Source organism: Salvelinus fontinalis, chromosome 13 (genome assembly GCF_029448725.1).
Source record: "Salvelinus fontinalis isolate EN_2023a chromosome 13, ASM2944872v1, whole genome shotgun sequence".
Taxonomy (NCBI): domain Eukaryota; kingdom Metazoa; phylum Chordata; class Actinopteri; order Salmoniformes; family Salmonidae; genus Salvelinus; species Salvelinus fontinalis.
In genome coordinates, this window is record NC_074677.1 from 30,288,539 (window position 1) to 30,314,432 (window position 25,894).

General features: G+C 44.4%; 1 protein-coding gene across 1 annotated transcript in view; it reads left to right on the forward strand.

Annotated features, from left to right (window-relative positions):
- LOC129868409 (uncharacterized) overlaps positions 1 to 25,894 on the forward strand; it is a 105,732-nt gene that overhangs the window by 11,206 nt on the left and 68,632 nt on the right. The window contains exons 2-3 of the mRNA XM_055942373.1: positions 1,044 to 1,134; positions 7,422 to 7,996. Of these exons, the coding sequence (XP_055798348.1) occupies positions 1,044 to 1,134; positions 7,422 to 7,996 (666 nt within the window). The remainder of the gene's footprint in view (positions 1 to 1,043; positions 1,135 to 7,421; positions 7,997 to 25,894) is intronic.

Consider the following 25,894-nt stretch of genomic DNA (forward strand, 5'->3'; position numbering starts at 1 on the left):
TTGCTGGTTAAGGGCTTGCAAGTAAGCATTTCACTGTAAGGTCTACACCTGTTGTACTCGGCATATGTGACTAATAAAATTGTATTTTATTTGACTCAATGCTGTAATCGCTGCCAAAGGTGATTCAACAAAGTACTGACTAAAGGGTCTGAATACTTTTTGTAAATGTGATATCATTTTTTCTAAAAAACAGTTTTTGTTTTGTCATTATGGGGTACTGTGTGTAGATTGATGAGGGGAAAAAACGATTCAATAGATTTTAGAATAAGACTGTAACCGAACAAAATGTGGCCCTGAATACTTTCCGAAGGCACGGTATTTCCATGAGGAGAGTGACCACCATGGGGCTAACAGTTGTCAAACAATGTCCTGTTGAAGATGTTGGTACTCAGTACTGTAATGTCTACATACCAGTAGTACTGTACACAACTCTAGTGCTCTAAGGCTGCAATGTATGTTTGTTTTCATCCTTTCCTTTCGATCAATGCCCGGTGTGCTGCAATGACCGGTGTGCTGCAATGCCCTGTGTGCTGCAATGCCCTGTGTGCTGCAATGCCCGGTGTGCTGCAATGCCCGGTGTGCTGCAATGACCGGTGTGCTGCAATGACCGGTGTGCTGCAATGACCGGTGTGCTGCAATGCCCGGTGTGCTGCAATGACCGGTGTGCTGCAATGCCCGGTGTGCTGCAATGCCCGGTGTGCTGCAATGACCGGTGTGCTGCAATGACCGGTGTGCTGCAATGCCCGGTGTGCTGCAATGACCGGTGTGCTGCAATGACCGGTGTGCTGCAATGACCGGTGTGCTGCAATGCCCGGTGTGCTGCAATGACCGGTGTGCTGCAATGACCGGTGTGCTGCAATGCCCGGTGTGCTGCAATGACCGGTGTGCTGCAATGACCGGTGTGCTGCAATGACCGGTGTGCTGCAATGATCGGTGTGCTGCAATGCCAATTGAGTGCCAGGGAGAACCAGACTTCCGCTGTATAAAACAAATGTTGTGCACCTCTGGTTTATTCTTCTAAGAATTTTTTCTCCAATCACCAGTGGCCGGCAGAATGGAGTCAACAGCAGCCTCCGCAGTGAGACCAGTGAAGGGGAACCATCGCTGCACCAAGAAGACCTGGAGCTGTCCAAGGTATGGATGTCAAGCAGTGCTGCCTGGTCAATCTATATCTGGTACCCATGACTGTGTACAAGTAAACAAGGCTCACACAGAGAGAACCTGTAACACTAACAGTACTGCTGTCAGATGCTGAGTAGAACATTTGAAGGCACAGGGCATGAGCTGAGGATTATGATGATTGCATAAGAAGTGGCCCAAGGGGTGTGTGTAGTGCATAAGTAAGGAATCTAACCATCAACCAGGGTGGTTTGGTTTTGCAGTCAGGGCTTAGAGCTCATATTTTCCACATAGCCTACTGCTGGGAAATTATAATGCTGACCCTGGCAGCATATTATTTGCACATAACCAGAAATAATTCTAGCATAGTTTTTAAAGCCAGCTTTGAAACAGGATTTGCTCCTGGATGTAATTAGACTCAAGTGGTCTTTTTTTATAGTAGGGATGAAATGAATGCCGGTTCTGTAGCCATCTGTGTAATTTTTTTACCAGACATCCTCAAGCCAAATAAGGGCTTACACGTTTCTGGGAAAATAAATACTGGTGTACTGGGCTCGTTAGGCATACGTTTCAGATAGATTATGAAAAAATGATCTCCATTTTCAGTTCCGATTGTTTGTTCTTCTAAATTAAATGCACTATTTATTATGTGGGTTGAATGCTGTAACAACACAGAATACAACAATTTAATAAAAGTCCAATGATGGTAGTGACTGCCCATTAATGTTATTACTTACAGTATTAACCATTATTTATTCACATTACTTTACTATAAAATATTTCAGTTGTTGTGTATATTACATTTGTTTTATTTTATGACTTTATTATTTCATTCCAAGTCATCATCTCATCTCTATAGCACTGCTGCCTATGCTGTCTGACAAAATCACTATTTTAATAGTTCTTCAAAGTTAATAAGGCATACTTTTTTGACTGCTGAATACAAACTATCAATCACTTAGATTATGTATTTTCAGTTGGATCAAAGTACCAGCACCTCCAATGCTCTTCTGCTTGAGACCTCTATAGAATATTATCTCAAAAGTAATGTGGAGCTCCTGCACCTAAATATAAACAGTCCCAGCACCCAAAATAAGTTTCAGTCCAAGTCAAGCACTGGATATCTCCCAAATCAACTGCTCTCTATCCCTCTCGATCACACGTTTCTCGGTCTCTTCTCTCCGTGTTTATCAGGGATTTCTGTTGAAGATAGGCAGAAACTGCTTCTCCATACTGTCTTTGTTTGAATGGTCTGCTGGGAGACATTTCGATAACTGTACACCCACACTGTACACCCCGTAGAAAGGGTGCTGTGTTTTCCATCCAAATAGGACACATTTTGTAGAGTTGTTGCGTGTGCTAATTTTCAAGTTATCAAGTGTGGCCAACAGTGCTTGTCTAGCAACACATTCACTCAACCGTATTGTAAGGTCAAAATGTTCAAATGTAAAAAAAATATGAAAAAACAAACTATATTCATAGCCTTGAGAATTCTCTCTACCCCTTAATCTCTTCTGCCTCTTGTCCCCCATTTCCTCTCTTCAACCCCTCCTCGTCTCTCACATGGTTCCTTATTAGCTGCTAGCCTCTCTGTGTGGTCTGAAAAGATCCCTTTATTAATGTGCTAAGAACCATGTTGTCTCTGCTTAGAACCCTGTTGTTGACATTGTGTTAAGTAAAGTACCGTATCTATCCCTGGCAGTCAGACATATTTTGTGAATCACACATGCTTAGCCTACAGAGGGTGGAAAATGCTGACAATTGCTGGAAAGACAGAACAAACAGCATTGTGACTCGTGATGCACCGATATTACATTTTTGGCCGATACCGATATCCAATATTTTCCTTGCCACAAAAAAAACGATACCGATAACCAATATTTTGAATTTTAGTGGCCTTTTAAGCATTCTAGTACAGTTAAATAGTTAACACACACACATGGACGCAGCAGTCTAAGGCACTGCATCTCAGGGCAAGAGGCGTCACTACAGTCCCTGGTTCGAATCCAGGCTGTATCACATCCGGCCGTGATTGGGAGTCCCATAGGGCAGCGCACAATTGGCCCAGTGTTGTCTGGACCATCATTGTAAATAAGAATTTGTTATCGGTATCGGCCAAAAATGTTATATCGGTGCATCACGAGTCACAATGCTGCTTGTTCTTAGCTATAGCATTCTGAGTTTTCCTGGCTTGTCACCCTCTTCCTCTGTAAAGGTTGTTCTTGGAAATATTAAGTAGGTCAGCGGTAGCAACAGAAAATAGGAGGTTGCTTTTCTCCCTCTGTTTGTTGGCTTTGTCAGCTGGCCAAACAAGCAGAGAATGAGCTCATCAAAACACACTCCCCTAGCTCACCGCCGGCCGCCCTTTCAGCCCTCATCAACATCCTGCGGAGCTTCTCGCCACAGAAATAGTGGAAGGAATAGAGGGAGTTATAGAGGGGGGAATAGAGGGAGTTATAGAGGGAGTTATAGAGGGGGGAATAGAGGGAGTTATAGAGGGGGGAATAGAGGGAGTTATAGAGGGGAGAATAGAGGGAGTTATAGAGGGGGGAATAGAGGGAGTTATAGAGGGAGTTATAGAGGGGGGAATAGAGGGAGTTATAGAGGGGGGAATAGAGGGAGTTATAGAGGGGAGAATAGAGGGAGTTATAGAGGGGAGAATAGAGGGAGTTATAGAGGGGAGAATAGAGGGAGGAATAGAGGGAGTTATAGAGGGAAATAGAGGGAGGAATAGAGGGAGTTATAGAGGGGGGAATAGAGGGAGTTATAGAGGGGGGAATAGAGGGAGTTATAGAGGGGGGGATAGAGGGAGTTATAGAGGGGGGGATAGAGGGAGTTATAGAGGGGGGAATAGAGGGAGTTATAGAGGGGGGAATAGAGGGAGGAATAGAGGGGGGGATAGAGGGAAATAGAGGGGGAATAGAGGGAGTTATAGAAGGAGGAATAGAGGGAGTTATAGAGGGGGGAATAGAGGGAGTTATAGAGGGGGGAATAGAGGGAGTTATAGAGGGGGATATAGAGGGGGGAATAGAGGGGGATATAGAGGGGGGAATAGAGGGGGTTATAGAGGGGGGAATAGAGGGAGTTATAGAGGGGGGAATAGAGGGAGTTATAGAGGGGGAATAGAGGGGAGGGGGAGGCATCTGTCTGAGTGTGATGTTGTCTGGGTGCAGGATATAGCTAGGGGCCGCATCAACAGACTGGGTCTATTAGATGGAGAGTCATCTAAGTAGGTATACCACATGATGACTGTTCATCTGGTCACCTAGAATGTATCAAATCATAATTTTATTGAAATTGTGTCAAAACACTCTTCAAAAAAACAAATAAATAAAAAAGAAAATAACAAACAAATAAATTCAACGGTGAGTCCAGTAGGGCAGGAGAGACGGTGAGTCCAGTACAGCAGGAGAGACGGTGAGTCCAGTAGGGCAGGAGAGACGGTGAGTCCAATAGGGCAGGAGAGACGGTGAGTCCAGTACGGCAGGAGAGACGGTGAGTCCAGTAGGGCAGGAGAGACGGTGAGTCCAGTAGGGCAGGAGAGACGGTGAGTCCAGTACGGCAGGAGAGACGGTGAGTCCAGTACGGCAGGAGAGACGGTGAGTCCAGTACGGCAGGAGAGACGGTGAGTCCAATAGGGCAGGAGAGACGGTGAGTCCAGTAGGGCAGGAGAGACGGTGAGTCCATTACGGCAGGAGAGACGGTGAGTCCAGTACGGCAGGAGAGACGGTGAGTCCAGTAGGGCAGGAGAGACGGTGAGTCCAGTAGGGCAGGAGAGACGGTGAGTCCAATAGGGCAGGAGAGACGGTGAGTCCAGTAAGGCAGGAGAGACGGTGAGTGAAGTAGGGCAGGAGAGACGGTGAGTCCAGTACGGCAGGAGAGACGGTGAGTCCAGTAGGGCAGGAGAGACGGTGAGTCCAGTACGGCAGGAGAGACGGTGAGTCCAGTAGGGCAGGAGAGACGGTGAGTCCAATAGGGCAGGAGAGACGGTGAGTCCAGTAAGGCAGGAGAGACGGTGAGTGAAGTAGGGCAGGAGAGACGGTGAGTCCAGTAGGGCAGGAGAGACGGTGAGTCCAGTAGGGCAGGAGAGACGGTGAGTCCAATAGGGCAGGAGAGACGGTGAGTCCAGTAGGGCAGGAGAGACGGTGAGTCCAGTAGGGCAGGAGAGACGGTGAGTCCAGAAGGGCAGGAGAGACGGTGAGTCCAATAGGGCAGGAGAGACGGTGAGTCCAGTAGGGCAGGAGAGACGGTGAGTCCAAAAGGGCAGGAGAGACGGTGAGTCCAATAGGGCAGGAGAGACGGTGAGTCCAATAGGGCAGGAGAGACGGTGAGTCCAGAAGGGCAGGAGAGACGGTGAGTCCAGAAGGGCAGGAGAGACGGTGAGTCCAGCAGCGCAGGAGAGACGGTGAGTCCAATACGGCAGGAGAGACGGTGAGTCCAGTACGGCAGGAGAGACGGTGAGTCCAGTAGGGCAGGAGAGACGGTGAGTCCAGTAGGGCAGGAGAGACGGTGAGTCCAGTACGGCAGGAGAGACGGTGAGTCCAGTGACGCCCGTGAGGAATGGTGGAGGGATCGCAGGCCAGAGTGTAAGTTTACATCTGGATTATAAAGACGTTTGGGACAGTGAGGACTATTTATGCCTACTCTCTCGATCAGTCCAGAGAGATTGTCTGGCCTCAGTGCCCTTTAATGACAATGTCCTGGAGTCATGCCTGCCCAAAAAGTTTTATTTCTATAAAGTTAACATGGCTGGCAATGTTTTTGACCTATAGATGACCAGGTCATCGTCAAAGCCTATTTGAAATATACTTTTTGGGAGTATTAAAAATATATGTTCTGCGCTGAATAACCATTTGATATTTATTTGATGTAAGTCTGTGAGACATGGTGGAGTGCTAAATCCAATCCCAGCCATGTGAGACATCCCCTGTCTGTCTGTGTGTTCTCCTCCTTTGTGATGAGCTGAAGGATAATTGAATGAGATGTCCACTTAAGGCCTCTCTGTGAAGGGTGAAGCACACAGTGATACCAGAGCTAGTTCACTGGTTGAAGCTGTCCCAGAAGAGGCGTTGTGCCCATATGCTGAAGGACAATGGGCTTTATGTCCATGTAATGGTTATAATATTATATGTTAATAAGAATTTATTTGAATGCCTTTCCTTCATAATGTTCTCAGAGGACTGGAGGAACAAAGCAACATGGTTAAAACCTTTCCAATCCTTTCACCTAAAAGCAAACGAAGAGAGGAGTATTGAGAATCAGCCCCCTACCTTCTGCTCCTCACTCTGTGGTCCATTGTGTCTGGACCTTGACAGCCGCTGTCTGATTGATTTGGTGACCCTAATTCTGCCCCCTGCCCCCCTTCTCCCCAGCCCCCACATCCTAAGATTTGTCATGCTAAAAGCTAGTAGCACATTGCTTTGTGTCTCCTTGTGGATACTGTAGTCTCAAGGCAGGAAGTGATTTACAGTAGCTGAGGAAGTAAACAAAACCACAACATGAGTGTATGTTTTAATTGTTGACTACTAATGGACAGAGAGTGAAGGATGTCTATATACATGTGGGTGGGGTGAGTGTTTCCCATGAGTTTCCTCCTACATGTTACAAACAACATTTAACCAAAACAGACAACATTTGAATAGGGTAATAATGTTGGGGGACTTTTCGAATGGAGATTAACCTAGTGGAAAAAACGGATCGAAATTTCATCGTAATTACATCATTTTGTCATGATGTCATTTCCACTAGTGTTACCTGCTGGGAATGGTTCAATTAGACAGCCTTGATTCTCGTATTCTGTGCAGGAATGGTTTAGGTTGACAATGGCTACGACATATATGCAGCAGAAGAATGCATGTGGTGCTCTTTTCCCTCTGTATTACTCATGCGGGGACGTACGGATGTGCAGCATGCTGTAAACACCGGCTCCATCTCTTTTACTACCCTGGCTGATTGCTGCGGTGCTGAGAGAGTTAACTGCATTGTGGGCAGGGCTATGGGGGAGGGGAGTGCTGTGTGTTTCATAGACACATTTTCATTAGAGTGCAGTTGCTGCCACTTAGCTGCTGTTGCTGTAGAGGGCAGAGTCGATGGAAAGAGAAGAGGGAGAAAGAGAGTTTACCGGCTTTTCATGGGAATCTCACTCTGCACTCGTCCCCTGTTCTACCCTTTTGCCAGGGTGCTGCTGTGTACTGCTTTGTCAGTGGCAAGCCTGCGACTGAGAAAGTTAATCTGATTTGCTTTCACACACACCCCTCTCTTTCTCTCTTTCTCTTTTTTGTGTCATTGTCTTGGGGTTCCAGGCATTCCAAGGCACGGAAGAAGAGGGAGATGTAAGGGAAGGAGTGCTGGGAGAGGCACTGGAGGACAGAGAGAACCAGGGAAAGGAGAAAGGAGGAGAGGGCAGCAGCAGCATATCGGACAATGCGGAGGGGTCCTCCAAGGACCAGCCCCTCGTCCCGCCCCCCTCAGTGGACTCTGTGCCTTGCTCTCCGGCGAGCCCCCTAGGGCCCGGCTCTCCCACACGTCCTCCCCCTTTAGATGCCTTCTTCAGGAGACTGGGGAGTCTATTCCACTTCAAGGCTGAACCCGCCACAGCAGTCCAGCAGCAGGAGGAACAGCAGCAGGCAGAGGAGGGAGGAGAAGGACAAGAGGAGGAGGAAACAGCATTAGCAGTGGTGTCTATTGATCCAGACCTCTCAGGAATGACATGTGGTGCAGAGGGGGACCAGGACCACTGTGACTCTGCCGGAAGTCTGACGGGAGAAAAGGACACTCGACACACAGAGGACAGGAGAGAGGGAGAGTCTGACATACACAGTGTATCGACATCCACAAGGAGTCCAACACACACAGACCTAGAGACTCTGGAGAAACCGTGAGTACTGGTCTTCCTTCACGTGCATGTGTCTGTGTGTGTGCACGCTTGTATGCGCGCATGTGTGTGTGTGTGCGCTTGTAAGCGCGCGCGTGTGTGTGTGTATGCATGCATGCGTGAATGTTTATAATGGTTGAAGGACAGTAATAACTTACAACTCCCTTAGATGTTTATCTATGTAACTCTCTATGTAACTCTCAACAAACTAGACATATTTTTGTTAATCCTAAACCTCAGTTTCTCGCCCTTTCTTGGATTGTTTCCGGGAACGGCACTTTGAGTTTCCTTAGACCCAGTGTAGTAATACGAGTATCTTGAACAGCTTAAATCAGAATTGGGACAATAACAACATCCAGGAAGTGTAAAGACCCTGGGCAGACCTTCCATTGTAGCCTGACCTTAACGGGGGATAAACTTCAAAGGCAGCCTTAGCAGACCTGCTGGTAATTAGCAGTAGTGGTGCCAGGCCTGGAATGTATACTAGAGGTCGGAGGTGCCCCTGGGCATGGGTGTTGGCACTCCTTGGCACCAGCGACGGTCACCAATGTGAGCAGGAGCGTGCGGACAGGCTCTGCCCCAATATGAAACCTTATACCATCGCATGGTGGGAGGAATGAACCCTTGATGCGTCGCAGAATGTTTGGGATACAACAGGTCTGTGTTGCGACACCCGTACTGTTTGACAGTGCTGCCTTTCATGTGGCTGCCAAACCAGAAGTAGGATGAAGTGCCACTAGACACTGATCTATAATCAGTTTTGCATTTATTCTCTAATGGTTAAAGTTAGTATTTAGGGGGATGGTAAACTGATCTTAGATATGTGCCTATGAAGAAGTTGGGCAATCTAGGTTCATGGTTGCTGCTCTACCTGAAGGAGAGGAGCTGGGCTCTTGGACAATATCAGGATAATGTTAACATCTTTATGTAAACCCACAGCCAGTTAAAAGAGGAAGGAGCCTTTTACTTAGCCCTAATCCTCGTCAGTTACCTCAGGTTGACCCCATGGAGAAAACTACTGATTTGTGTAGCTCACTCAATGCATCCAGAGGGATAGGTTGCCAAGGTCAGCATTCATCAGTTGGAAGTGCTCCACGGTACAGTAGCTGATGGGAGTGGTAAAGATAAGAGAGGCTAATGCATATACAGCAGGAAAGTAGTGCTTTATAGATAAGTGCTATTTAGCAGCAGACGAGCTGTCACAAATCAAGTCAGTACTCAGAAGGGACAACCTATTCTTCTTAAGTCTTCCTGGAGACTCCTCTCAAACCTAAATACTATTGGTCAGTGATTGAAATATGCAGTTCATTATGGTGTGGGTATGTGTGTTCGTGTGTGTCAGCACTGAGAGGTGACCAACCATGACTATGCACCACATAAACACACGTTATGTTCTTCTACACACATACGTTGTTATTTTATCCCTGTGAGGACCTAAAATCTATTTCCATTCAAAATCCTATTTTCCCTAACCTTAACCCTAAACCTAACCACTAACCCCTTACTCAAACCCTAATTGTAACCCTAAACTTAACCCCTAAGCTTAAAATAGCCTTTGTCTTCATGGTGACGTGGGAAATGTCCCCACAAGGAGGAACTGGCCCCTAAGCTCATTATTAAGCACTATTACATGTTGGCACACTGTCACTATGCAATACTATTTTTATTTATTTATTTTATTTATTTCACCTAACCAGGTAGGCCAGTTGAGAACAAGTTCTCATTTACAACTGCGACCTGGCCAAGATAAAGCAAAGCAGTGCGACAAAAAACGACACAGAGTTACACATAGGATAAACAAAAGTACAGTCAATAACACAATAGAAAAATCTATACACTGTGTGTGCAAATGGCGTGAGGAGGTAAGGCCATAAATATGCCATAGTAGCGACGTAATTACAATTTAGCAAATTAACACTGAAGTGATAGATGTGCAGATGATGACGTGCAAGTAGAAATACTGGTGTGCAAAAAAGTAAATAAAAACAATATGGGGATGAGGTAGGTGTTTGGGTGGGCTATTTACAGATGGGCTATGTACAGCTGCAGCGATTGGTAAGCTGCTCAGATAGCTGATGCTTAAAGTTAGTGAGGGAGATACAAGTCTCCAACTTCAGTGATTTTTGCAATTCGTCATTGGCAGCAGAGAACTGGAAGGAAAGGCGGCCAAAGTGGGTGTTAGCTTTGGGGATGACCAGTGAAATATACCTTCTGGAGCGCGTGCTACGGGTGGGTGTTATGGTGAACAGTGAGCTGAGGTAAGGCGGAGCTTTACCTAGCAAAGACTTAGAGATGACCTGGAGCCAGTGGGTGTGGCGACGAATATGTAGCGAGGGCCAGCCAATGAGACCATACAGGTCGCAATGGTGGGTGGTATATGGGGCTTTGGTGACAAAACGGATGGCACTGTGATAGACTGCATCCAGTTTGCTGAGTAGCGTGTTGGAGGCTATTTTGTAAATAACATTGCCGAAGTCGAGGATCGGTAGGATAGTCAGTTTTACGAGGGTATGTTTGGCAGCGTGAGTGAAGGAGGCTTTGTTGCAAACTAGGAAGCCGATTCTAGATTTAATTTTGGATTGGAGATGCTTAATATGATTCTGGAAGGAGTGTTTGCAGTCTAGCCAGACACCTAGGTATTTGTAGTTGTCCACATAGTCAGAACCGTCCAGAGTAGAGGTCGACCGATTATGATTTTTCAACACCGATACCGATTATTGGAGGACCAAAAATAGCCAATACCGGTTAATCGGCCATTTTTTAAATTTTATTTGTAATAATGACAATTACAACAATACTGAATGAACACTTATTTTAACTTAATATAATACATCAATAAAATCAATTTAGCCTCAAATAAATATTGAAACGTGTTCAATTTGGTTTAAATAATGCAAAAACAAAGTGTTGGAGAAGAAAGTAAATGTGCAATATGTGCCATGTAAGAAAGCTAACGTTTAAGTTCCTTGCTCAGAACATGAGAACATATGAAAGCTGGTGGTCCCTTTTAACTTGAGTCTTCAATATTCCCAGGTAAGATGTTTTAGGTTGTAGTTATTATAGGAATTATAGGACTATTTCTCTCTATACGATTTGTATTTCATATACCTTTGACTATTGGATGTTCTTATAGGCACTTTAGTATTGCCGGTGTAACAGTATAGCTTCCGTCCCTCTCCTCACTCCTACCTGGGCTCGAACCAGGAACACATCGACAACAGCCACCCTCGAAGCAACGTGACCCATGCAGAGCAAGGGAAACAACTACTCCAAGTCTCAGAGCGAGTGACGTTTGAAATGCTATTAGCGCGCACCCCGCTAACTAGCTAGCCATTTCACATCGGTTACACCAGCCTAATCTCGAGAGTTGATAGGCTTGAAGTCATAAACAGCGCAATGCTTGAAGCACAGCGACGATCTGCTGGCAAAACGCGCAAAAGTGCTGTTTGAATGAATGCTTACGAGCCTGCTGGTGCCTACCATCGCTCAGTCAGACTGCTCTATCAAATCATAGACTTAATTATAACATAATAGCACACAGAAATACGAGCCTTAGGTCATTAAAATGGTTGAATCCGGAAACTATCATCTCGAAAAAAATAGTTTATTCTTTCAGTGAAATACGGAACCGTTCCGTATTTTATCTAACCGGTGGCATCCATAAATCTAAATATTCCTGTTACATTGCACAACCTTCAATGTTATGTCATAATTACGTAAAATTCTGGCAAATATGTTCACAATGAGCCAGGCGGCCCAAACTGTTGCATATACCCTGACTCTGCGTGCAATATAATATTGCCTGCTAACCTGGATTTGTTTTAGATTAAAAAATGCAGGTTTAAAAATATATACTTCTGTGTAATGATTTTAAGAAAGGCATTGATGTTTATGGTTAGGTACACGTTGGATCAACGACAGTCCTTTTTTGCGAATGCGCACTGCATCGATTATACGCAACGCAGGACACGCTAGATAAACTAGTAATATCAATCATTTGTAGTTAACTAGTGATTATGATTGATTGATTGATTGTTTTTTATAAGATAAGTGTAATGCTAGCTAGCAACTTACCTTGGCTTCTTACTGCATTCGCGTAACAGGCAGGCTCCTTGTGGAGTGCAATGTAATCAGGTGGTTAGAGCGTTGGACTAGTTAACTGTAAGGTTGCAAGATTGAATCCCCAAGCTGACAAGGTAAAAATCTGTCATTCTGCCCCTGAACAAGGCAGTTAACCCACCGTTCCTAGGCCGTCATTGAAAATAAGAATGTGTTCTTAACTGACTTGCCTAGTTAAATATTGGTGTAAAAAAAAATAAAACGGTGTCCAAAAATACCGATTTCCGATTGTTATGAAAACTTGAAATCGGCCCTAATTAATCAGCCATTCCGATTAATCGTTCGACCTCTAGTCGAGTAGTGATGCTAGTCGGGCAGGCGGTTGCGGGCAGCGATCGGTTGAAGAGCATGCATTTAGTTTTACTAGCGTTTAACTTCTCTGGGATATAACGTCCCACTTGGCCAAAAGCCAGTAAAAATGCAGAGCGCCAAATTCATATAAATTACTATAAAAATCAAACTTTCATGAAATCACACATGAAAGACACCAAATTAAAGCTACACGTGTTGTGAATCCAGCCAACATGTCTGATTTCAAAAAGGATTTACGGCGAAAGCACACCTGGCGATTATGTTAGGTCAGTACATAGCCACAGAAAAACACAGCCATTTTTCCAGCCAAAGAGAGGAGTAACAAAAAGCAGAAAGAGATTAAATTAATCACTAACCTTTGATGATCTTCATCAGATGACACTCATAGTGTAACGGCTTTCTTCCTGGGATGAAGGAGAGGACCAAAATGCAGCGCGGCTAGTGTTCAACATGATTTAATAAAGAAGAGACAATAACGTGAACACTATACAAAATACAAAATAACAAATGTGAAAACCGAGACAGTCCTATCTGGTGCAGAACACAAAGACAGAAGACAACCACCCACAATCCCCAACACAAAACAAGCCACCTATATATGATTCTCAATCAGGGACAACGATTGACAGCTGCCTCTGATTGAGAACCATATTAGGCTGAACAAAGAAACAGACAAACTAGACACACAACATAGAATGCCCACCCAGCTCACGTCCTGACCAACACTAAAACAAGCAACACACATAAGAACTATGGTCAGGACGTGACACATAGGACTTCATGTTACACAATACATGTATGTTTTGTTCGGTAAAGTTCATATTTATATCGAAAAATCTGAGTTTAGGCGGGACGCTACTGTCTCACTTGGCCAAAAGCCAGAGAAAATGCAGAGCGCTAAATTCGAATAAATTACTATAAAAATCAAACTTTCATTAAATCACACATGAAAGATACCAAATTAAAGCTACACTGGTTATGAATCCAGCCAACATGTCAGAATTCAAATCGGTTTTTCGGCGAAGCAAACAATGCTATTATCTGAGGATAGCACAATAGTAAACAAAGAGAGAGAAGCATATTTCAACCCTGCAGGCGCGACACAAAACGCAGAAATAAAAATATAATTCATGCCTTACCTTTGACGAGCTTCTGTTGTTGGCATTCCAATATGTCCCATAAACATCACAAATGGTCCTTTTGTTCGATTAATTCAGTAGATATATATCCAAAATGTCCATTTATTTGGCGTGTTTGATCCAGAAAAACACCAGTTCCAACTTGTGAAACGTGACTACAAAATATCTCAAAAGTTACCTGTAAACTTTGCCAAAACATTTCAAACTACTTTTGTAATACAACTTTAGGTATTTTTTACGTAAATAATCGGTAAAATTGAAGACGGGATGATCTGTATTCAATACACGATTAAAACAAACTGTAGCTAACTTTCTGGTCACGCGCCTCTAACTAACAGTACACTTCCAGTGACCCTCATTCAAGATGTCCGTACTTCTTCATTACACAAAGGAAAAAACCTCAACCAATTTCTAAAGACTGTTGACATCCAGTGGAAGCGGTAGGAACTGCAAGAAGGTCAATTCGAAATCTGTATTCCCAATGAAATCCCATTGAATAGAGAGTGACCTAAAAAAAAAAGATCTGAATGGTTTGTCCTCGGGGTTTCGCCTGCTAAATAAGTTATGTTATACTCACAGACATGATTCAAACAGTTTTAGAAACTTCAGAGTGTTTTCTATCCAGATCTACTAATAATATGCATATCTTATCTTCTGGGGATGAGTAGCTGGCAGTTGAATTTGGGTATGATTTTTATCCAAACGTGAAAATGCTGCCCCCTATCCTAGAGAAGTTAAGAGCAGTTGGAGGCCACGGAAGGAGCGTTGTATGGCATTGAAGCTCATTTGGAGGTTCCCTTCCAAAGAAGGGCCAGATGTATACAGAATGGTGTCGTCTGCATATAGGTGGATCAAGGAATCACTCGTAGCAAGAGCGACATCATTGATATATACAGAGAAAAGAGTTGGCCCCGAGAATTGAACCCTGTGGTACCCCCATAGAGACTGCCAGAGGTCCGGACAACAGGCCCTTCGATTTGACACATTGAACTCAAAATCAAATCAAATCAAATGTTATTTGTCACATACACATGGTTAGCAGATGTTGATGCGAGTGTAGTGAAATGCTTGTGCTTCTAGTTCTGACCCTGCAGTAATATCTAACAAGTAATCTAACAATTTCACAACAACTACCTTATACACACAAGTGTAAAGGAATGAATAAGAATATGTACATAAAAATATATGAATGAGCGTTGGCCGAACGGCATAGGGAAGATGCAGTAGACGGTATAGAGTACAGTATATACATATGAGATGAGTAATGTAGGGTATGTAAACATTATATAAAGTGGCATTGTTTAAAGTGGCTAGTGATACATTTATTACATACATTTTTCATTATTAAAGGGGCTAGAGATGAGTCAGTATGTTGGCAGCAGCCACTCAATGTTAGTGATGGCTGTTTAACAGTCTGATGGCCTTGAGATAGAAGCTGTTTTTCAGTCTCTCGGTCCCCGCTTTGATGCACCTGTACTGACCTTATCTGAGAAGTAGTTGGTGAACCAGGTAAACCAACTATACCGTCAACCACTGCACTATTCCACTTTCCACACAGTCTGTGTGGAAAGTGACAGCTTATCACATACTGAACTAAGCAAATCCAGGCATTAGGTGCCCATTGAAATGCATAAGCCTGTTGATTTCAATATGGATGGACAGCAAGGCAGATGGATGGTCTGAGATAGTGTATCCTCAGCAGATGCTGTGTAATGAAAGACAGTGATACACAGAGGCCCTGCGGTCCACAGGCAGTTCTGTTCTGTTCTGCCCCCGTTATGGAACAAGAGAGGAAAGCAATAGTCAGACTCTGAGAGGGAGGAATAGGCCAAAAGACACCATGACCTCAGCAGAAGGGAGGGAGAGTGGGAAGTGGAGAGAAGAACAGAAGCAGTGTGCACAGGAAGCTGGGGAGAGAATGAGGGAAAATCACAGAGGAATGTGAGAGTCATGATGAGAAAACAGACATTTGAAATGCAAACTAATAAACAAGTGGAGTGAGGATATTTTGCTGCCTGGCTGAGACCCATTTGATTTGGGTACTACTCACTATCAACAAACTATCAGTTTCATTTGCAACTCTGTTGATGTGCAGTAAATACATTCACTACTAACTATCTTACCCAGCAGTTCTAGTTTCTGCATGTGCAGCTGATAAACTGAGGCTTTGAGATTACCATGTTACCAATGGTTAGGAGTGAACTAAAATCACCCACATGACTCAACAAGGCCTTGACAGAAGGACATCTGTAGCAGAACATCATCCAAGTTAACTGCAACACTTTGACTGAATTGAATTCTGTCTGGAGTTATGTGAGCTTGAGTAATGGAGATAGGCATGTGTGAATAGAAGCAAAATATAAAAATAATACCATTCATTTCAGAGATTACCTTTTTCCTCAAGGTCAGCTGTCAGACAGCTGACTTTTATTTTTTGTTCCAAGATGGCGTAGCAGTCAGACGTCCTCGTCTTGTCGTGTCCCGTGTATATATCTTTTTATATCATTTTTCTTCGCATATACTGTATTAAAAAAAATATTTGTTATATTTTTATTAACCTCAACTTCAACATACTCTCCTGCAATCCGCCTCACCCAATGTGGTACGGATCTGCTATTTTCTTTACTTTTGAACTGGAACCCCCAACAGAAGCTAGCCAGCTAACTAGCTACTAGCTAGTAGTCAGCCAGCCACTGCTAGCGGTCATCAGCTAACCTTTAGCCCGGACAACTCTTGGCAGTCTGCACAGTGCGATTCGAACCAGAGCAAATCTGATTTATTTTTTCTCCATATCTCCGGATTCCTACCGCAAGCTCTGAACCTTCTCACCTGGATCATCGCAGCTAGCTAGCCGCTGTCCGAGTTGCCACTCCTGGCTAACGTCTCTGTCCCGAAGCAAAAACCAATTCGCCTGGAGCTAGCCTTTGCAAGGCCCATCTCCCAGCTAGCCGAAGAGGTCCATCAGTCACTCCTTGGGCTACAATACCTATTTTGCCAATTGGCCTGGACCCCTTTTACTGCCGACACGGAGCCCCGCCGATCCATCACGACTGGACTACCGACTTAATCTGCCCGAGGGGGTTTTTCAACTGGCTCCTTAGTCGCAACGTCCACTGAATGCCAATCTGCTAGCCTGCTACCTGCGGCCCGCTAGCTGTCTAGAGCATATTGGACTGTTAGCTGAAGAGGCCCATTGGACAAATTCTTTGGCCACTATACCGATTTTGCCAATTGGCCTGGACCCTTTTACCACACGGAGGCCTGCTGATCCTTCACGACTGGTTTGCCGACGTAACAATATGAGGGGGCTACAACAGACTTCTTCCGGCTCGATGTCCCTCTAAGGCCCTTCTGCTAGCTTGCTAGCCCCGGCCCGCTAGCTGTCTGAATCGCCGTGTCTCCAGCCTGCCGAGCTACTCACTGGACCCCTATGATCACTCGATTACGCATGCCTCTCCCTAATGTCAATATGCCTTGTCCATTGCTGTTTTGTTAGTGATTATTGCATTATTTCACTGTAGAGCCTCTAGCCCTGCTCAATACACCTTAGCTAACCCTTTAGTTCTACCTCCCACACATGCGGTGACCTCACCTGGTTTAAATTATGTTTCTAGAGACAATATCTCTCTCATTGTCACTCATTGCATAGGTTTACCTCCACTGTATTCACATCCTACAGTACCTTTGTCTGGACATTATGCCTTGAATCTATTCTACCGTGCCCAGAAACCTGCTCCTTTTACTCTCTGTTCTGAACATACTAGATGACCAGTTCTTATAGCCTTTAGCCGTACCCTTATCCTACTCCTCCTCTGGTGATGTAGAGGTTAATCCAGGCTCTGCAGTGCCTAGCTCCACTCCCATTCCCCAGGCGCTCTCATTTGTTGACTTCTGTAACCGTAAAAGCCTTGGTTTCATGCATGTTAACATTAGAAGCCTCCTCCCTAAGTTTGTTTTACTCACTGCTTTAGCACACTCTTTTTTTTTAACCTTTATTCAACTAAGCAAGTGAGTTAAGAACAAATTCTTATTTTCAATGACGGCCTAGGAACAGTGGGTTAACTTCTTATGGCTGCAATCCCGTTAACGGGATCGATATGACAACAGCCAGTGAAAGTGCAGGGCGCCAAATTCAAACAACAGAAATCTCATAATAAAAATTCCTCAAACATACATGTGTCTTATACCATTTTAAATGTAATTTTGTTGTTAATCCCACCAAAGTGTCCGATTTAAAATAGGCTTTTCAGCGAAAGCACCACAAACGATTATGTTAGGTCACCACCAACTCACAGAAAAATTCTGCAATTTTTCCAGCCAAAGAGAGGAGTCACAAAAAGCACAAATAGAGATAAAATTAATCACTAACCTTTGATGATCTTCATCAGATGACTCATAGGACTTCATTGTTACACAATACATATATGTCTTGTTCGATTAAGTTCATATTTATATCCAAAAACCTCAGTTTACAAGGGCGCCATGTTCAGAAATGCCTCCAAAATATCTGGAGAAATTGCAGAGAGCCACGTCAAATAACAGAAATACTCATCATAAACTTTGACAAAAGATACATGTTTTACATAGAATAAAAGATACACTTGTTCTTAATGCAACCGCTATGTCAGATTTCAAAAAGCTTTCCGGCAAAACACAATATTCAATAATCTGAAAACAGCGTTCCACAAAAGCAAGCCATACAGTTACCCGCACAAATTGTACAGTCAACAAAACTCATAAAAAGCATTATAAATCTTCACTTACCTTTGCTGATCTTCGTCGGAATGCACTCCCAGGACTCCCACTTCCACAAGAAATGTTCGTTTTTTTCCGGTAATGTCCATCATTTATGTCCAAATAGCTATTTTTGTAGCGTGTTTGGTAAACACATCCAACGTTAGGGAAGCATGTTCTCTAAAACCTGACGAAATGTCCAAAAGTTCCGTAACAGTCCATAGAAACATGTCAAACGATGTATTGAATCAATCTTTAGAATGTTTTTAACATAAATCTTGAATAACGTTCCAACCGGAGAATTACATTGACTTCAGATGAGCGATGGAACAGAGCTCCCTCTCATGTGAACGCGCATGGTGAAAGCATGGTCAGGTCATGGCAGACCTGACTAATTCCCCTCTCATTCGGCCCCCCTTCACAGTAGAGGCATCAGACAAGGTTCTACAGACTGTTGACATCTAGTGGAAGCCGTAGGAAGTGCAAACTCATCCATATCTCACTGGGATTTCAATGGGATCTTGGTTGAAAATCGACCAGCCATATGAGTTCTGTTATACTCACAGACATAATTCAAACAGTTTTAGAAACTTCAGAGTGTTTTCTATCCAATACTAATAATAATATGCATATATTAGCAACTATGACTGAGGAGCAGGACGTTTACTCTGGGCACCTCTGTGCACCTTTCATCCAAGCTACTCAATACTGCCCCTGCAGCCATAAGAAGGTAACTGCCTTGTTCAGAACAACATATTTTTACCTTGTCAGCTCGGGGATTTGATCTTGCAACCTTTCGGTTACTAGTCCAACTCTCTAGCCACTAGGCTATCCGCCGCCCCAACTCTGCCAACCCGGATGTCCTAGCCGTGTCTTAATCCTGGTTTAGGAAGACCACTAAAAACCCTGAAATTTTGATCCCTAACTAACATTTTCCGACAAGATAGAACTGCCAAGGGGAGCTGAGTTGCAATCTACTGCAGAGATAGCCTGCAGAGTTCTGTCTTACTATCCAGGTCTGTGCCCAAACAATTTGAGCTTCTACTTTTAAAAATCCACCTTTCCAGAAACATGTCTCTCACCGTTGCCGCTTGCTATAGACCACCTTCTGCCCCCAGCTGTGCCCTGGGCCATATGTGAATTGATTGCCCCCCATCTATCTTCAGAGCTCGTGCTGTTAGGTGACCTAAACTGGGACATGCTTAACACCCCGGCCATCCTACAATCTAAGCTTGATGCCCTCAATCTCACACAAATGATCAATGAACCTACCAGGTACAACCCCAAATCCGTAAACACAGGCACCATCATAGATATCATCCCAACCAACCTGCCCTCCAAATACACCTCTGCTGTCTTCAACCAGGATCTCAGCGATCACTGCCTCATTGCCTGCATCCGTAATGGGTCTACGGTCAAACGACCACCCCTCATCACTGTCAAACGTTCCCTAAAACACTTCAGCGAGCAGACCTTCCTAATCGACCTGGCCCGGGTATCCTGGAAGGATATTGACCTCATTCCGTCAGTAGAGGATGCCTGGTTATTCTTTAAAAGTGCTTTCCTCACCATCTTAAATAAGCATGCCCCATTCAAAAAATGTTGAACCAGAAACAGATATAGCCCTTAGTTCACCCCAGACTTGACTGCCCTTGACCAGCACAAAAACATCCTGTGGCATACTGCATTAGCATCGAATAGCCCCCACGATATGGAACTTTTCAGGGAAGTTAGGAACCAATATACACAGGCAGTTAGGAAAGCAAAGGCTAGCTTTTTCAAACAGAAATTTGAATCCTGTAGCACAAACTTAAAAAGTTCTGGGACACTAAAGTCCATAGAGAATAAGAGCACCTCCTCCCAGCTGCCCACTGCACTGAGGCTAGGAAACACTGTCACCACAGATAAATCCACGATAATTGAGAATTTCAATAAGCATTTTTCTACAGCTGGCCATGCTTTTCACCTCGCTACTCCTACCCCGGTCAACAGCCCTGTACCCCCCACAGCAACTTGCCCAAGCCTCCCCATTTCCAGATATCCAGATAGCTGATGTTCTGAAAGAGTTGCAAAATCTGGACCCCTACAAATCAGCCGGGCTAGACAATCTGGACCCTCTCTTTCTAAAATTATCCAACGAAATTGTTGCAACCCTTATTACTAGCCTGTTGTCTTTTATACTGATAACAAGTTCAAACAGGTGCCATTAATACAGGTAACGAGTGGAGGACAGAGGAGCCTCTTAAAGAAGAAGTTACAGGTCTGTGAGAGCCAGAAATCTTGCTTGTTTGTAGGTGACCAAATACTTATTTTCCACCATAATTTGCAAATATATTCATTAAAAATCCTACAATGTGATTTTCTGGATTTTTTCTGCTCATTTTGTCTGTCATAGTTGAAGTGTACCTATGATGAAAATTACAGGCCTCTCTCATCTTTTTAAGTGGGAGAACTTGCACAATTGGTGGCTGGCTAAATACTTTTTTGCCCCACTGTATTTCACTGGTCACCCCCAAAGCCAATTCCTACTTTGGCCGCCTTTCCTTCCAGTTCTCTGCTGCCAATGACTGGAACGAACTGCAAAAATCACTGACGCTGGAGACTCATATCTCCCTCACTAGCTTTAAGCACCAGCTGTCAGAGCAACTCACAGATCACTGCACCTGTACATAGCCCATCTGTAAATAGCCCATCCAACTACCTCATCCCCATACTGTTATTTGATTTATTTTGCTCCTTTGCACCCCAGTATCTCTACTTGCACAGTCATCTTCTGCACATCTATCACTCCAGTGTTTAATTGCTATATTGTAATTATTTCGCCACAATGGCCTATTTATTGCCTAACCTCCCTTATCCTTCCTCATTTGCACACACTGTATATAGAATTTTTATATTGTATTATTGACAGTATGTTTGTTTATTCCATGTGTTACTCTGTGCTGTTGTTTGTGTCCCACTGCTTTGCTTTATCTTGGCCAGGTCGCAGTTGTAAATGAGAACTTGTTCTCAACTAGCCTACCTGGTTAAATAAAGGTGAAAAAAAATAAAAATAAAAGACAGGACTGAGTGGAAGTTAAGGCAGTGTTCTGAGTAGAAGAATCACGGAGAGACTAACAGACCATCCATGCATCCCCATAGGGTGTGAGGGAGGCAGGAGAGGAGGAAGGGAGGAGGGAGATACAAAAAAAGAGTGTAGGGGACAGGAGTGTGAGAGAGAGAGAGAGAGAGAGAGAGAGAGAGAGAGAGAGAGAGAGAGAGAGAGAGAGAGAGAGAGAGAGAGGGATGAGATAAAGCGGCGGGATTGTCATTGAAGGGGAAACTGCTTTTCATGCACTGGGTGAAGAAGTAGGGCAAACAACAATTATATTCATAGCACAGCAATTAACTACTGGAGAATGGAGTAGCCACTCAGACAGCTGTGGCTGACGCTGGGGAACCAAATTAAATAAAAATAAATGACATGGCTGATTTAGAGTTTTTCTCCTGCAGGGATGTTGATAGGGGAAATGTAACAGCGGGATTGGAGGGGAGGGAAACATCTGATTGCAACAAGGTAATGGCTCAGATTAAATAAGGGATTTGCAAGCACTGTCTGGGTCAATAGTTATAAAACACCAGTGGATTCTCCTCATCACACATATGCAATGACAATGAGCTATAAATAGAATGGGATATGAGAGGGACAGATTATCTAGGTTTTCACCCAATTGGTGACAGATCTTCATGCAAATATTTAAAAAAAAATCTGCATTAAAAACAATATGTGCATTTTCCCACCAAATATGTGTTTCCATCAAATTGACTTGTTGCGGATAAGGCTGTGCGTGACGACGTAGTGCACATAAAAATAACTTTTGCGATTAAATTGCTATGTACCATATACTAAATAGAAGTTTCAACTTTACTGATGGCTTTGTCACAACATTTTTGCGTTATACACTCAGAGGCCAGTTTATTAGGTACACCCATATATTACCGGGTCGGATCCCCCTTTGCCTCCAGAACAGCCTGAATTCTTTGGGGAATGGAAACGTTGCTCAAGTGATATCAAGGGACCTAATGTGTGCCAGGAAAACATTCCCTACATCATTACCCCACCGCCACCAGCCTGTACCGTTGATACCAGTTAGAATGGGCACAGGGACTCATGCTGTATACGCCAAGTCATGACGCAAAAGGAACTGGGATTCGTCGGACCAGCCAATAATTTTTTTGTCACATATAAACTCAGCAAAAAAAGAAACAGCCCTTTTTCAGGACCCTGTCTTTCGAAGATAATTCATAAAAATCCAAATAACTTCACAGGTCTTCAATAATGAACATGTACCTGTGGAACGGTCGTTAAGACACTAACAGCTTACAGACGGTAGGCAATTAAGGTTAGAGTTATGAAAACTTAGGACACTAAAGAGGCCTTTCTACTGACTCTGAAAAACACTAAAAGAAAGATGCCAGGGTCCCTGCTCATCTGCGTGAACGTGCCTTAGGCAAGCTGCAAGGAGGTATGAGGACCAGGTGGCCAGGGCAAAAAATTGCAATGTCCGTACTGTGAGACGCATAAGACAGGGCTACAGGGAGACAGGACGGACAGCTGATCGTCCTCGCAGTGGCAGACCACGTGTAATAACACCTGCACAGGATCGGTACATCTGAACATCACACCTGCGGGACAGATACAGGATGGCAACAACAACTGCCCGAGTTACACCAGGAACGCACAATCCCTCCATCAGTACGTGTAGGTATGTATGGCAGGACCAACTCGGAAAGATAGGTAGGAGCAAGCCCATGTAACGCTTTATAGGTTAACAGTAAAACCTTGAAATCAGCCCTTGCCTTAACAGGAAGCCAGTGTAGGGAAGCTAGCACTGGAGTAATATGATCAAATTTCTTGGTTCTAGTCAGGATTCTAGCAGCCGTATTTAGCACTAACTGAAGTTTATTTAGTGCTTTATCCGGGTAGCCGGAAAGTAGAGCATTGCAGTAGTCTAACCTAGAAGTAACAAATGCATGGATTAATTTTTCTGCATCATTTTTTGGACAGAAAATGTCTGATTTGACTGTTATTGACTGCATTGACTGTTACTTTTGATTTCAACCCCCTTTGTTCAGGGACACATTATTACATTTCTGTTAGTCACATGTCTGTGGAACTTGTTCAGTTTATGTCTCAGTTGTTGAATCTTATGTTCATACAAATATTTACACATCAAATCAAAGTTTATTTGTCACGTGCGATGAATACAACAAGTAGACCTTACAGTGAAAGGCTTACTTACAGGCTCTAACCAATAGTGCAAAAAAGGTATTAGGTGAACAATAGGTAAGTAAAGAAATAAAAACAACAGTAAAAAGACAGTGAAAAACAGTAGCGAGGCTATATACAGTAGCGAGGCTTTATAAGTAGCAAGGCTACATTAAGACACTGGTTAGTCAGGCTGATTGAGGTAGTATGTACATGTAGATATGGTTAAAGTGACTATGCATATATGATGAACAGAGAGTAGCGGTAGCGTAAAGAGGGGTTGGCGGGTGGCGGGACACAATGCAGATAGCCCGGTTAGCCAATGTGCGGGAGCACTGGCTGGTCGGGCCAATTGAGGTAGTATGTACATATGTACATGAATGTATAGTTAAAGTGACTGTGCATATATGATAAACAGAGAGTAGCAGCAGCGTAAAAGAGGGGTTGGGGGGGCACATAATGCAAATAGTCCGGGTAGCCATCTGATTACCTGTTCAGGAGTCTTATGGCTTGGGAGTAAAAACTGTTGAGAAGCCTTTTTGTCCTAGACTTGGCACTCCGGTACCGCTTGCCATGCGGTAGTAGAGCGAACAGTCTATGACTCGGGTGGCTGGGGTCTTTGACAATTTTTAGGGCCTTCTTCTGACACTGCCTGGTGTAGAGGTCCTGGATGGCAGGCAGCTTAGCCCCAGTGATGTACTGGGCCGTACGCACTACCCTCTGTTGTGCCTTGCTGTCGGAGGCCGATTAATTGCCATACCAGGCAGTGATGCAACCAGTCAGGATGCTCTCGATGTTGCAGCTGCAGAACCTTTTGAGGATCTGAGGACCCGTGCCAAATCTTTTCAGTTTCCTGAGGGGGATTAGGCTTTGTCGTGCCCTCTTCACGACTGTCTTGGTGTGTTTGGACCATTCTAGTTTGTTGGTGATGTGGACACAGAGGAATTTGAAGCTCTCAACCTGCTCCACTACAGCCCTGTCAATGAGAATGGGGCGAACTCGGTCCTCCTTTTCCTGTAGTCCACAATCATCTCCTTAGTCTTGGTTACGTTGAGGGATAGGTTGTTATTCTGGCACCACCCGGCCAGGTATCTGACCTCCTCCCTATAGGCTGTCTCGTCGTTGTCGGTGATCAGGTTGTTGTTGTGTCGTCTGCAAACTTAATGATGGTGTTGGAGTCGTGCCTGGCCATGCAGTCGCGGGTGAACAGGGAGTACAGGAGGGGACTGAGCACGCACCCCTGGGGTGCTCCAGTGTTGAGGATCAGCATGGCAGATGTGTTGCTACCTACCCTCACCACCTGGGGGCGGCCCGTAAGGAAGTCCAGGATCCAGTTGCAGAGGGAGATGTTTAGTCCCAGGATCCTTAGCTTAGGGATGAGCTTTGAGGGTACTATGGTGTTGAACGCTGAGCTGTAGTCAATGAATAGCATTCTCACATAAGTGTTATTTTTGTCCAGGTGGGAAAGGGCAGTGTGGAGTGCAATAGAGATTGCATCATCTGTGGATCTGTTTGGGCGGTATGCAAACTGGAGTGGGTCTAGGGTTTCTGGGATAATGGTTGATGTTGATGTGAGCCATTACCAGCCTTTCAAAGCACTTCATGGCTACGGACGTGACTGCTACGGGTCTGTAGTCATTTAGGCATGTTACCTTTGTTTTCTTGGGCACAGGGACTTTGGTGGTCTGCTTGAAACATGTTGGTATTACAGACTCAATCAGGGACATGTTGAAAATATCAGTGAAGACACCTGCCAGTTGGTCAGCACATGCCCGGAGCACACGTCCTGGTAATCTGTCTGGCCCCGCAGCCTTGTGTATGTTGACCTGTTTAAAGGTCTTACTCACGTCGGCTACGGAGAGCGTGATCACACAGTCGTCCGGAACAGCTGATGCTCTCATGCATGCCTCGGTGTTGCTTGCCTCGAAGCGAGCATAGAAGTGATTTAGCTCGTCTGGTAGGCTTGTGTCACTGGACAGCTTGTGGCTGTGCTTCCCTTTGTAGTCTGTAATAGTTTGCAAGCCCTGCCACATAAGACGAGCGTTGGAGCCGGTGTAGTATGATTCAATCTTAGCCCTGTATTGACGCTTTGCCTGTTTGATGGTTCGTCGTAGGGCATAGCAGGATTTCTTGTAAGCTTCTGGGTTAGAGTCCCGCACCTTGAAAGCGGCAGCTCTGCCCTTTAGCTCAGTGTGAATGTTGCCTGTAATCCATGGCTTCTGGTTGGGGTATGTATGTACAGTCACTGTGGGGGGGACGTCCTCGATGCACTTATTGATGAAGCCAGTGACTGATGTGGTGTATTCCTCAATGTCATCGGAAGAGTCACTGAACATGTTCCAGTCTGTG